The sequence below is a fragment of the Zootoca vivipara genome, chromosome 5, assembly GCF_965207765.1.
Source record: "Zootoca vivipara chromosome 5, rZooViv2.hap1.1, whole genome shotgun sequence".
Lineage (NCBI taxonomy): Eukaryota > Metazoa > Chordata > Lepidosauria > Squamata > Lacertidae > Zootoca > Zootoca vivipara.
In genome coordinates this window covers 37124100-37139075 of record NC_142588.1, presented here as the reverse complement: position 1 = coordinate 37139075, position 14976 = coordinate 37124100, and the positions used below count along the sequence as shown (strand labels likewise).

The 14976-nt window shown below is 44.2% G+C and overlaps 1 protein-coding gene across 10 annotated transcripts in view; it reads left to right on the top strand.

Annotated features, from left to right (window-relative positions):
- The window catches only part of JAKMIP3 (Janus kinase and microtubule interacting protein 3), a 101703-nt gene that overhangs the window by 44852 nt on the left and 41875 nt on the right, over positions 1 to 14976 (top strand). For all 10 annotated transcript variants that reach the window (XM_088670409.1, XM_088670408.1, XM_088670407.1 and 7 more), the window contains exons 2-4: positions 220 to 507; positions 6924 to 7156; positions 12200 to 12697. In XM_088670409.1, the coding sequence (XP_088526535.1) occupies positions 7022 to 7156; positions 12200 to 12697 (633 nt within the window). In that variant the 5' untranslated portion in view covers positions 220 to 507; positions 6924 to 7021. The remainder of the gene's footprint in view (positions 1 to 219; positions 508 to 6923; positions 7157 to 12199; positions 12698 to 14976) is intronic.

Below are 14976 nucleotides of genomic sequence, written 5' to 3'. Positions count from 1 at the left end.
GGTCGGACTATCTAATCCTGGGTCTTGATTCCAAGAGTAGCCAGCCAGATACCTTTGGGAAGCCCATAAGCAGGGCCAAACATTGTTTAGGAAAAGGGGAATGTTCCATCCAATACCATTTCAAATGTGTGCAGGGAAAACAGACACTGAGTGCAATTGAGTTATTCTGGGCAAATTTTGTAACATGTGCTTTGTTTTGCTTTGCTTTGCTTTTTCAAGGAAGAACACAGGAGCCTAGAGATTTAAGCTGGGGCATGCAATTAAACAGCACAGAAGGAAGCCGCATCTCTCTGACCTATTAATGGATCATCATGGCTGGATATAATCTGACATTCTGAATGGCCTTTCCCGACATCCTTTATGTTGCTATGAATTGAAGAGTGTTCCCTCTATTAAAAAAAAACCCTGAAGTGTAATTAGTGGCCATGAGAAAGGAATCCGGTCACATGCTGGTGTTTTGCTGACAGATTGTGCAGCAGAGGGATTTTCTTCCCATCAGAAGGCAAGGTAAATAGCAGCTTGCTTAGAAAGAAGAAAGCCTTTCGGTGTGGTCCATGTGGAATTCCAACTCATAAAGTAAAAACTGTATTTTCATTCCTGAAATTCTCATAAACTTGAAGACCACTGGAGGTCATCCCACCATCTTCTTACCATGCTTCTGCAAGAATGGTCTCGATGAAACTTTATTGGAGAGAGCTACCAATTGCAAACATGAGTGTAATGGATGTTTTGATGTTCCTGAGAAATGAAAATTGCATGATGATTGTCTTTCAAAAAGTGGAGACATTCACCTTGGCAGAATTCCCTGGGAAGAGGGAATGACTGTTAAACCACCCAGGAATTGTAGCTCTGTGAGGAACATAAAGGTCATTTTAACAACTCACAGCACCCTCCTTAACAAACTACAGTTCCCAGGATTCTTGGGGAGGTGTCATGACTGTTTAAAGTGGTATGATACTACTTTAAATGTATAGTGCAGATGTGTTCTAACTAACAGTCAATGCTTCTGGGAAAGTATTTTGTCTTAAATGCTCATACTCCCTGTCCTGCATATGTATCACAGAGAGAGCCAAACAGATCTTAGTTTCACAAATGCTCCTTTGTCTCTGGGTCTGCCTGTTGTTATAGTGAAAGTGGCTTATGGGCTGTACGGTAAAGGCACAATTTCGCCTATAAACAACTCAGTTTGAATTGTTATCACAATTGATTGGTATGCACATATGTTCAATAAATATAGGCTTCAATGGAAGCTTGATTTGAGTTAGTGATTTTAAACAGCTTTTCCCCACTGGTGAATTAAATACTTTTAATCAATGATTTAAATCGCCTTGATTTAAATCAATGGTTTAAATCTATCCTGTCATAAACTGATGAGAAATCAATAATGTGTGTGTATTTGGGGGGGAATCACAGCTAATGCACCAACCAATATTGCGGTAATTCACATAGCTCGTATGTTATAATATGGCTTGATATGTGATTTGGGAGAATGTGAGTGTGCAGAGAAGCAATAATAATAATAATAATAATAATTTATTATTTATACCCCGCCCATCTGGCCGGGTTCCCCCAGCCACTCTGGGCGGCTTCAAAAAAAACAGAAATTCTAAAATACAGAAATCCATCAAACATTAAAAGCTTCCCTAAACAGGGCTGCCTTGAGATGCCTTCTAAAGGTCTGGTAATTGTTCTCTTTGACCTCTAGTGGGAGGGCATTCCACAGGGTGGGTGCCACTACCGAGAAGGCCCTCTGCCTGGTTCCCTGTAACTTGGCTTCTCGTAATGAGGGAACCGCCAGAAGGCCCTCGGAGCTGGACCTCAGTGTCCGGGCAGAACGATGGGGGTGGAGACGCTCCTTCAGGTATACCGGACCGAGGCCTTTTAGGGCTTTAAAGGTCAACACCAACACTTTGAATTGTGCTCGGAAACGTACTGGGAGCCAATGTAGGTCTTTTAGGACCGGTGTTATGTGATCTCGGCGGCCGCTCCCAGTCACCAGTCTAGCTGCCGCATTCTGGATTAGTTGTAGTTTCCGGGTCACCTTCAAAGGTAGCCCCACGTAGAGCGCATTGCAGTAGTCCAAGCGAGAGATAACTAGAGCATGCACCACTCTGGAGAGACAGTCAGTGGGCAGGTAGGGACTCAGCCTGTGTACCAGATGGAGCTGATAAACAGCTGCCCTGGACACGGAGTTGACCTGTGCCTCCATGGACAGCTGTGAGTCTAAAATGACTCCCAGGCTGCGCACCTGGTCTTTCAGGGGCACAGTTACCCCATTCAGGACCAGGGAGTCCTCCACACCCGCCCGCCTCCTGTCCCCCACAAACAGTACTTCTGTCTTGTCAGGATTCAATCTCAATCTGTTAGCCGCCATCCATCCTCCAACCGCCTCCAAGCACTCACACAGGACCTTCACCGCCTTCACTGGTTCTGATTTAAAAGAGAGGTAGAGCTGGGTATCATCAGCATACTGATGGACACCCAGCCCAAACCCCCTGATGATCTCTCCCAGCGGCTGCATATAGATGTTAAAAAGCATGGGGGAGAGGACAGAACCCTGAGGCACCCCACAAGTGAGAGCCCAGGGGTCTGAACACTCATCCCCCACCACCACTTTCTGAACACGGCCCAGGAGGAAGGAGCGGAACCACTGCATGACAGTGCCCCCAGCTCCCAAGCCCTCTAGACGGTCCAGAAGGATGTTATGGTCGATGGTGTCAAAAGCCGCTGAGAGATCCAGCAGAACAAGGAAACAGCTCTTACCTTTGTCCCTAGCCCGCCGGAGATCATCGACCAGTGCGACCAAGGCAGTTTCAGTCCCATGATGAGGCCTGAATCCTGACTGGAAGGGATCCAAATGGTCCGCTTCTTCCAGGCGTGCCTGGAGTTGTTCCGCAACCACTCGCTCAATCACCTTGCCCAAGAATGGAAGATTTGAGACTGGGCGATAGTTGGCCATATTGGCTGGATCTAAAGATGGTTTTTTGAGAAGCGGTTTAATAACCGCCTCTTTCAGCGGGTCTGGGAAGGCTCCCTCATGGAGAGAAGCATTTACCAACCCGCGAAGCCCATCGCCCAGCCCTTCCTGGCTAGCTTTTATAAGCCAGGATGGGCAAGGATCAAGGAGACAGGTGGTTGGTTTCATTCGTCTAAGCAGCCTGTCCACATCCTCGGAGGTAACAGATTGAAATTGATCCCACAAAACTTGACTAGACAGGACTCTAGCACTCCCCTGCCCCGGCCCTGCTCCCACGGTGGAGTCTACCTCTTCCCGAATCTGAGCGACTTTATCTGCAAAAAACTTTGCAAAATCATTGCAGGAGATCATGTGGCCCGTACTGGGCCCGGATGGAGCAGGTGGTTCCGCTAAATTGCGAACCACCTGGAAGAGTCTCCTGCTGCTGTTTTCTGCAGATGCGATGGAGACGGTGAAGAAGGTCCTCTTCGCCGTCGCCATTGCCACTTGGTAGGCTCGAAGCTGAGCTCTAGCCCGTGTCCGGTCTGATTCAAAATGAGTTTTCCGCCACCGGCGCTCTAGCCGTCTCAACGACTGTTTCATTGCCCTCAGCGCCGGGGAAAACCACGGGGCTGTCCGGGCTACATGCAATCTGAGAGGGCGCTTCGGAGCCAGACAGTCAATAGCGCTGGTTAACTCCGCATTCCAGCGGGCCACCAGGGAATCAGCTGAAAGGCCATCGACATGGGATAAAACATCCCCTACCACTCTTTGGAAGCCAATTGGATCCATTAAGTAGCGGGGGCGGACCATCCGAATCGGTCCCACCTCCCTGCAGAGGGGAAGGGTTGCGGAGAAGTCCAGTTGCACCAGAAAGTGATCTGACCATGGCACTTCTTTTGTTTCGCTTTTACTTAATGTCAGATCACCAACATCCATAGAGGTAAACACCAAGTCCAAGGCATGTCCGCGGCTATGAGTTGGGCCAGACTTATTCAGGGACAGCCCCATGGTGGCCATGCTTTCCACGAAGTCCCGAGCGGCTCCTTGTAAGGTCGTGTCGGCATGGATGTTAAAATCCCCTAAGACAACCAAGCTAGGTGTCTCCAGGAGCACATCCGACACGACCTGAAGCAGCTCGGGCAGGGAATCCTTGGTGCAGCGGGGAGGTCGGTACACCAAAAGGAATCCTGTACTGCCTCTATTGCCCAACTTCCAGAGCATGCACTCAGAGAACTGGGTCTTCCCAATAGGACGCCTGGTGCAAACTAATGACTTCCTAAAAATCACTGCAACCCCCCCTCCCCGCCCAGATGGCCTGGGTTGCTGTGCATAAGAGAAACCTGGTGGGCAAGCAGCGCCAAGAACGGGCCCATCGGCTTCCTCCAACCAGGTCTCTGTCACACATGCCAGGTCAAATCCTCCATCCACAATCAGGTCATGAATGGCGGTGGTCTTATTTATCATCGACCTGGCATTGCACAGCAGCACCTTCAGGTCATGTGGGTATCCCTTGCCTATTCCAATATCCGTCCGGTCAGGACCAGACCTGGAGGCAGGGATAGTCCTCAGACAACGACTAAGTCTGCCTCCTCGGTAATGACATGGTCTGGTCTTAGCGTAACTCCTCCTCCTACCCGTGACCACTGAGATCGGTTGTTCCAGTGCACACCCCCCTGTGGAATCTGCCCCAGCCATTTTGCTTGCTGGGACCCCCTCCCGGGCAGCCCTGACCCCTCCCCTTAAAAACAAAATAAAACCTCTGTAAAAAACAGCAAAGAACTCAACAAAAGAAGAACACAAAAAAGACAATAAAACAATAAAACCAAAAACAATAAAAATTACAAATACACTAAAATTTAACAGATTCCCACACCCAACTAAAAATCCCTCCCACCTACCACCCCAAACACAATAAAACAATAAAACCAAAAACAATAAAAATTACAAATACACTAAAATTTAACAGATTCCCACACCCAACTAAAAATCCCTCCCACCTACCACCCCAAAGAAGATAAAAACATAAAAAAATTCTTTAAAAAGCATTTTAAAAAGAACTCTGTGCTGTTTCAAGTTCCCCTGGGCAGCACCAGCAGCAGAGCGGCGGCAGCAGTCCTTTATGAGGCCTTCCAGGCCCCGCCCTAGACCAGGTGGGAGGAGGCAGGGACAGGGCCTGTGGGCACTCACAGCAGGAGAGAGTCCTGGGCAGCACCAGCAGCAGAGCAGCGGCAGCAGTCCTTTATGAGGTCTTCCAGGCCCCGCCCTAGACCAGGTGGAAGGAGGCAGGGACAGGGCCTGTGGGCACTCTTTATGACCAGGTGGTCAGATATTTTATGGAGTCACTCCCAGAAGCTTTGAATGCCTGGCCAGTGGTGAGGTGATGAGATGTCATCTTGCTGGGGTGGAAAAGGGGATAATGATTTGGGTTTGTCATGAAGCATTCGCACAGACCTTCTGCTGCATCCCCAAACTCATTCTGCAGTTCATTTTTCTATTCATTTCCCATACAAGTTAGTGTTGGACAAGGACCTGGGACAACAGGATTCAAATTCCCACTCGGCCATGAAGCCCAGCGGGTGACCTTGGGCCAGTCACTATCCCTCAGAGTAAATTACCTCACAGGATTGTTGTGAGAATCAAATGGAGAGACAGATAAGTGTGTTGAACTCTTTGGAGGGAAGGTTGATGATGATGATATATTTTAAAAGGAATAATAATAATAATAATAATAATAATAATAATAATAATAATTTATACCCCACCCATCTGGCTGGGTTTCCCAGACACTCTGGGCGGCTCCCAACAGAATATTATTAATAATAACAAAAAGCGATAAAATATCAAACATTAAAAACTTTCCTAAACAGGGCTGCCTTCTGAGGTCTTCTAAAAGTCAGATTTATTTCCTTGACATCTGGTGGGAGGGCATTCTACAGGGTGGGTGCCACTACCGAGAAGGCCCTCTGCCTGGTTCCCTGTAGCTGCGGGAACCTCCAGAAGGCCCTTGGCGCTGGACCTCAATGTCTGGGCTGAACGATGGGGGTGGAGATGCTCCTTCAGGTATACTGGGCCGAGGCTTTTAGGGCTTGGAAATGGGTGGATAAGCTTTCCCCCTCAACCAATTAAGAAACATACCAGAATAGGGATGAAGAGGGCAGCTTGCACTTCACCAGATAACTGCAATGCCTCTTTAGAGTATCTCATATGGTCTAATGTATGGTTGGACCTTCTATGTGGTGCCACCATGTTTTCTAAAACACACAAAAGCTGAAATTGCTGACCTTCCATTGGCAGCTGAAGCTACTCCTCCCAGTCTTTGGGAAAGGGGTTGAGGTTTTGAACCAGCATATATTTTATCACCCACTTGATATGTAATCAATGCTGTGTTTTTATTGAACTAGTCTTTGAATTTTGTAAGGCTTTATGTGATGTAGCTCCAACCTAGGATGAAATATAGGAAGTATCTGCAAAGTTGCTCTAAGAAAGGGAGGTCCAAGAGGTCGATCGTGATCTACTGGTAGATCCCCACGAGGTTTTGGTAGATTGTGTTCAATCTCTGGCTCCCTTTCCTTAGCGTGGCTAAAAATGACTCCTGCCCCACCCCCTCGCCCCACCCTCCATTGTTGTATGTAGGGAAGACGGAGCTTTCTCTGTGCTGCTGTTTTTTGATCCATAGTGATGGGGCTTTCCTCTTATAAAAAGCTCAACAGCTTTGAACTGAACAAAAAAACAAACCACTGCCAGATTTTAATTCTGAAAGTAGATCGCAGCCTCTTGAGAGTTGGCCACCCCTGTTCTAGGAGAAGATGTATTGCTACCAATAAGGAAGTAAATAGAAGGTGCACAATCCCTTAAAAGGGGCTTCTTTCTTAAGTGCTTTGGTCCCTCTCCAGCTGAAACACCTTGTATTTTCCGCAGACTAATGATGGGACTCCCAACTGTTGGTCTTTCTCTTATTTTGCAGATGAATAAGAAAATGTTGTGGAGCAGAATCAAGGAATAGGCAAGAGCAGGAGGTCCTCTCTGCTTGGGATTCTACCCCTCTTGCCACGCCGTCTCACGATGTCAAAGAAGGGTGCCAGCTTTCGAGCTAAAGGAGAAAGACCGGATGCCTTAGCTGCCTTGCAAGCTGCTAATGAAGAGCTCAGGGCAAAACTAACAGATATTCAAATAGAGCTCCAGCAAGAAAAGAGTAAGGTGTGCATCTTTTTTCCCCCCACCACTGCTAATCAAAACAAAAGCCATCCTGTTTCCTAAACACACCCACTTACAATGTGATGGCGAATCAGGAGGCATAGCCATCCCATAGCTCTCTTCCTGTGCCAGGAAAAAAACACACCACACCATGCAATTTGGTACACCTCGTCACAGTACATGTGTGTGTTTTAATAAGAAAATGCACTTCTGAAAGATACCATGTGTATTAATAGATTAGGTCCTTCATTGCAATGGAACATAAGCCTTGGATCTGTAAATTGAGGAGTTGATCATGAAAAAAGAAGATGCTGCAAACATTAAACAAGGGTCCTCCTCTTAATATACTCTAGTGGAATGAAGCCTGAAGGTTGTTTTAGATCTTGTCTTCATACGAATGCGGGTTTTGATGCATTATTTAGAGACTTCTCTAATTGGTCCCCTATGGAGGCCAAAGCAGCTGTATTGTCAGCATGTACCATACACTAAGAAGCAAAACTGCCAAGAAGGGGTGGGGGACGATGGCATAAATCCATATGCAGTACACATTAAACAAGCTGATCTGGCAATTTCTTTTGAGCACAATCTAGCTTTTTAATGTGAAAATTAAATTAATCTTTGGTTACTTTGTGGGTGACAGCTGGAGCCTGCATTGGCTTTTAGAGTAATCTACCAAATCGGAAGACAAATTATATTTTGTCTACACTTCGCTTTGCTTGAAAACAGGGTTGCAGCCAATTAAGTACTACTCAGGGCAAACCTACTGAATTTCATGTTGACATTGCTGGAGAACTCTACTGATGATGAACAGATGTCACAGGCAATGTTACATAAATGGCTCTTAATGTACTTAAATTCAGATACGTTGATTATTTAAATGTTAAACTATAAACTGAATTACATAAATGTAGGATAGACAGAAATATATGGTTTTGAAAGTTTATGCTTACTAGTAGCTGTAAATAAATATCCCAAGTTATTCTAATGTAATCCAAATACAGCAATATAAAAATAGATAGGTTTGTGCATGGAGTTCTGTTTGTGGAATGGACCACCCCCGTACTCTCCTTGTGGACCACCAAATTCTACTCTGCGCACCCTATAAATCTTCTCTGAAGGGCCCCTCAATCCTCTGGAGCAGATTTTGATGATGAGGCATGGGAGAGGCATGGAGGGGGAAATTGCATGGTGCAACTGGTTGCGCTAGCAGAACAACAGTGTTGAATAAGACTCATAATTTTATATAAGGCAATATGAAAATAAATACTTTTCTATATGGGTCTCCCACTGATATGAATGAACCCAAGCTAGTCATGTTCATTAATTTCAAAGGATCTACTCAGAGTAGGGCTAATGATGGCTACAACCCTTGGGTTTCTTTAAATTTATGTATAGAAATAGAGGCTGGAATAAGCGAGGCCATATTTAGCCATGGAACATTGGCAGTAGCACAAATGGATGCCTTCATCTGTGCCAGCTGCAACAAAACATGTCTCTCCTGTATTGGTCTCTACAGCCACAGCAGTCGCTGTAACTCTCCAACAGTTTGACTTCAACTCCAAAGGGACACTCCTCTATTGTCTCCTGAGACAGATGGATGCCAGCTATTGAGCCAATATTGAGCCAACTGCACTGGCTAACAGGCCTTAAGGACCACATATTTCCACATTTTCCTATCTAGGCACTCAGGTCATTCATAGAATCACAGATATGTGTGTGTATACTGTACACACACACACACACACACACACACACACACACACACTGTTTCTTCTTCTATATAAGTCCACACCATTTTTAAAAGCTTCATTCCAGGTATGATGGTTATAACCCACAAATGCAAGCCAGTCCAGACTTTAGTATTGATTTTATTTTATGTTACCAATCCATCCCAGGCAACATAAGCAGCTTGCACTGCAAACTAAGCAGTCGGCAATGAAATATAAGCAGTATGCTAATGTTAGACGTGCCCAGCATGTTGCTAATATCAGCTGCAGACAAGCAATTGCAGCCGAGGGTTCTGAATGGATGGCATCTCTTTGTAATTCATTTCTAATTAGGAGATTTAGTGTTACTCCAAAATTCTTGTGTAAATCACACATCGGAAAACAAGCCCAGAAGTATTGCATTATTGAATTGCTTGTACAGCAGCAGTTTCATTCCTGGGAAGGCATCATTAAAAGAAGGCTATTCAGATATTGTTCAAAAGTGTATGTTTGCAGGTCATTTTTATTTAATCTTTACTTCCAACACTGCTTAATTGACATCTTAAAAACCACTGAGAAAGCACAAAGCTGTTTTAGAATCATAGAGGGAATACCTAGGGCAGTCTAGTCCAACCCTGTGCAATGCAGGAATCTCAAAACACAATCTCTCATCCAGTTTGAAACCACACCAGAGCCTGCTTAGCTTTGCAAAGGGGCTGGAAGATTTTATTGCTGCACCACTACTCTGAAAATGCTTTGGGGATTTCTAAATTTAATTTGGTAGCTGAGAAAATTTGTAACATGTTAGTTTTAAGGGGCTTCCTGATGGGTATCAGGTCATTTAGAGGTGGGTGAATCTTGAGAAGCAGTTTGCTGGGGGGCGGGGCATTGGAGCCACAGCACTAGCTTCCTAGCAGGTTGGTCCCTGTTGCTTAGCAGAATGGAGAAGATAAAGGATCAAAGGGGCGGGGAGGTCAATGTGGTGCAAATGTACTAGCAGAATTACTGGATTGGCTCTGCGAGTGTGTTTACACCATGCCAGGCTCCCTGCCATCTTGCCCTCCCAGTGGGCCGCCTTCTGGGAAGGTAGTTTAGCTGCTGCACCCCACCCAGCAAACTGCTGTTGTGTTTCCTGTGGGTGGGTGATCCGCTTACATGCAGCTTGTTTTTTTGTATCATGCACACAACATCACTGGCATCAAAATGCCAGGCTATACCCCCTACACACACTTCATCCAGATTTAACAGGGAGGACGGGGGATTCAGTCAGTAAAAAAGAAAAGAAAAACTGCTATCAATTGTGATACCTGAATGACCCTTTACAATATTAAGTCCCCATTTAGTAAAACCACTTTAGTAACTGGGGGTGCCTCCAGACTCCCCCTATTTTGTGGGAGGGATTTAAGCACATACTGGAAATTTAGGCTTGTGCAATTAAAGTGGAATAAAATACTTTGTTGCCCTAGTTCAATCCATTCACTCTTTTGTTTAAAAACAAAAAACCACCCCCCCAACCTTTTGAAGTTAGGAAAGTGATGGAGAAACATGCCGAAAAATGAGGGGTGAATGAATAATGTGGGATTAATGAATGGTTAACAGGAAGACATATAAGAACCCTGTAAGCAAATCAGGATGAATGCTCAGTGTAACTGGACTGAGTCTAACCACCGAGTAGAAGAAGAGTTTTGTGCAATCCAGTTGCTTTGTGCAACCCGGTTAGGATGAATGCTGAATGAAAGAGCCCAGGAAGTAACTGAAACAACATCTGTTGGATCAGTTGTGTAATAATAGCTGAGTATCTAAGAGCCAAGAAACATGGCCACTGTTAAGTAATGGGGCACTGAGGTGGAAAATGGGGAGAGCACATTGACAGTCTTTGCTTTTCAAAACTCTGCTAAACTCACAAGCTTCTTACTTTTGCCAGCAGGCGATGCTTTTAGCTGGAATTGTTGCCTTGAAGAACTCAAAAAAAGCAACCGGGCGAAAGTTAAAAGACCAGTGCAAAACCTGTGCTTGCGTGAAACCTGAAATGAGCCGAGTCTCTGACTTTTGCGTTAGAAATTGGCAGGAGGTTGGTTCAGACAGACTCTAGTTGTTTTGCTTTCACTATAAAGGGTAGGCAGGAAAGCAAGAAGATCTATGAATTATTTTAAAACTTTTGAGAAGGAGGACTAATCCTGCCACACCAAAACTCGTTTTGTCAGCTAATTTAAATGGGTGTGTGGATTGGTTTGCTTGAATTATTGTCAGGCCTGTCTGTGTCGACACTCCTGTGTATGAATTAGCACATTACCAAAAAGTGCAAAAATACTACGTATGCAACCGACATTTAGACATGGTACTTGTGTATCATCAAGGAGAAGCATGCAGACAGCTGTTGAGAAACTTTGGTATTGTGAATATTCCTGTCCTTATTAACGTTTATTAGTGCAATAAAGGGCCCCCTTTAATTCCCCACTGTCCATGCAGTGTTCTCTTCCAGCTACTGTTGTCCCACACTGTCTGCTCATTAAATCCAGGGATTCTCTATGCCTTGAAAATCTGGTTACAAACTCCGCTAACCCAGAAATAGTACCTCAGGTTAAGAACTTTGCTTCAGGATGAGAACAGAAATCATGCCACGGCGGCAGCGGGACGCCCCATTAGCTAAAGTGGTACCTCAGGTTAAGAACAGTTTCAGGTTAAGAACAGACCTCCAGAACGAATTAAGTTCTTAACCAGAGGTACCACTGTAGTTGGAGGTGAATGCCACATGGACGAGAAGAAATTAAGGAAGGCACAAAGAATCCATATTAAGCCAAGGTATGGATGGGCCCTCATTTTAATGAATAAGTCACTGTAGAAGAGAAAGGGAGGTATTTTTCTTCCGTCCCTTTGTCTACATCTTCCCAGTATTCCCAGTGTGTCTAGTGTCCGATGGCAAATGAGCCCAGGATTCAGTAAGAGATGGAGTTTTTCAGAGGGATGGAGAAACTTGTAATGGGAGGACTCCATCTTCCATTATCCACCCCTGACATGGTGCATTGCCAGGACTATGAGCAACTCTAACTTTCGGTGGGATTCTAACATGGGGAACAGGATTAACCCCTCCTTCCCATGCACCATGGTTCTGATCTAGCTTGTGCCCCCCCACCCTGAATAGCTGATGTTGCTAACAGAGAAGAAAAAACCCAGACAAACTCACTCATTTAATCTTACATCTTTTTAACCCTTAATTGGTGATAATGAAAAAACACTTGATGATTTCCCAACAGCTGTCTTAAATATGTCCTCCAACATTTATTGCTAGGTTATAAAATCCATCTTAAACATACCGTGTGATACTTTCTTTTTCTTCTAGGTCAGCAAATTGGAGAGGGAGAAAAATCAGGAAGTGAAGCTGATCAAAGAACACGAACAGCGCAAAAACACAGTGACAGTAACGGAGCTCAGGGCCAAACTTCATGAAGAAAAAATGAAGGAGCTCCAAGCTGTTCGCGAGGGACTTTTAAGACAGCATGAAGCCGAGCTTCTTAGAGTCATAAAAATCAAAGATAATGAAATTCAGAGACTTCAGGCCTTACTCAATGTTGTCCGGGATGGGACGCCTGATAAGGTTAAGACGATGCTCTTCTGCGAAGCAAAGGAGGAAGCCAAGAAGGGATTTGAGGGTGAGAAAACCAAAATGCAACAGGAAATTTTGGAGCTTAAGGGGGCTAAAAAACAAGTGGAAGAAGCTTTATCTGTAGTCGTGCAAGCCGACAAAATCAAAGCAGCAGAGATACGGAGTGTATATCACCTTCACCAAGAAGAGATTACCAGGATAAAGAGAGAGTGTGAGAGGGAAATTCGCAGATTGGTATGTGCAAATTTCAATCATTCTGGTGGTTTTCAGCAACAAGGGGAAGGGAATGAATGTTCTTTCTGTGTTTTTGCTAATAAACAGTTCAAATTCACTGTGATGAAGCATCCTGCATTGGGGCTACAAATCCATACAGACTTTCTGATCCTTCTGAGGTTTATCCAGCACTAATGAAAATGTCTAGGAGGAGGTTGTCTCTCAAAGAACTGCTGTGCTGTAAATTAACAGGGTGCAAGGTTTTGATCCAGGCTGTCTCTTGGTTTCTTGCCATGCCATCTGTTTAAATGATCATTTTAGTTCCACCAGGAATCAACTTCACATCAGGACTGGTTAGTGGGCAGTAGGTTGTTCTTTTAAAAAAAGTTTTAAAGCTAGAAAAATAGTTATGTGCTAGAATCCAAATACCGCCTTGTCTTTCTGCTGGTAAAGGGTAAATTAGGAGGAAGGAGATGATGTTTCTTTTCCAGGTCACAACCAGCTTTGCAAATTGGTGTGCATCTCTACTTACCTTTTCACAATGCTGTATTGTTACTGAGACATAAAAGACTTCTGATGAATGTAGAAGTATATGGTGATCTAATTGTTACTATCAACTTTTTTCTAGGCAAAGGGGTATAGGCAAAACTTCAAATATGACAAAGTGATCACAGCCCAACGCCATGTGTAGGAGGCCAATGATTTAAACCCTTGTTTTACAGTACAATTCTAGGCATGCCTGCTTGGAAGTAACTCGCACTGAATCTAATGGAACTTAGATAAGTGTGCAGTGTTGGTGCTGATCTTTAAAGCCCTAAACGGCCTCGGCCCAGTATACCTGAAGGAGGGTCTCCACCCCCATCGTTCAGCCCAGACACTGAGATCCAGCAGCAAGGGCCTTCTGGCGGTTCCCTCATTGCGAGAAGTGAGGTTACAGGGAACCAGACAGAAGGCCTTCTCAGTAGTGGCGCCTGCCCTGTGGAACACCCTCCCAGCAGATGTCAAGGCAATAAGCAACTATTTTACTTTTAAAAGACAACTGAAGGCGGCCCTGTTTAGGGACGTTTTTAATGTTTGATGCTGTATTGTTTTTAATGTTTGGTTGGAAGCCACCCAGAGTGGCTGGGGAAACCCAGCCAGATGATGGGTGGGGTATAAATAATAAATTATTATTATTATTTATTTATTTTATTATTGGATTACAGCCTCTTGGACTTACACCACTGAATATACATTTATGCCATTTCAGCAGGATGTTGTTTTTTTTAAGCGTATAAAGCAATTACCTTTAGCCTGCATCTAGTCATGGTTTCTTAGCCTGTTTTCATACGTAAATGTCTCCATTTGGCCTCATCATATACGATTTGAGTTGCGCAGTATTTCCCAGACAGAAGTGCTTTCCATGCAGGAAAATACACAACATATAAGGTGACCTGCACACAGTTTCATTTCCAGGATAACATATTTGTATTATAAACGGCTGTATTTTGCATATAAAGCCACTCAAGAGATGATTTAAATTCTCATTGGATAGCTCCGACTATGTATGATAGCTTTTGATTTTCTATTTCGACAGTTGTTTGATTTTTTCCAGTTATTAGGCGGTTACCAGGCATTTAGAGAGCAAGGCCTTTGTGTAGACTTGTGTTTTTCCTGCTCCTGCACCACATCTACATGTTACTATGTGTGAATTTATGTTTAACACTCCTGTGATCACAATGAAAGCCACACCTAATGCTTTCTAACACCATTAGTGGGAGACTAGTTGCAGCAGCTAATTATTCATAGTAGATCAATTCTTGATGTATAACTTCAGCGGATTTATTATGCTCAGGGAGCATTTTGCTGTTTTCCATGATAAGGATGACAATGACAAATGTACCTTCAGTTTCATATTAAATGATCTGCTTTTTCACAGTAATAGGACCTATTCTGAAATATGCAATATCCAGAATGGATACTTTCTTTTCCAAAGTAAAATGCATAACTTTACATGTAATAGAATGTATGCTTGATAAGTTAAGTCTAGTCATGCTAAATCCAATTTCGTCCAATTTGTGGGGCTCAGGAACATTGGGATCCTATACCAAAGGGAGAACTGTGACCAGGATCGTATCTTTCCTTCATAGCCAAATACATTGAATGCTCTTTTTCTGTTTGGAGATATCATGCAACTTGTGTGCACACTGCTCATTGAAAGCACATTCAAGCTTAATCTTTTCCTCAAAGAATCCTGGGCACAGTAGTTTGTTAAAGGTTTCAGGGGATTGTAATTCTGTGAGAAGTAAACTACAGTGCCC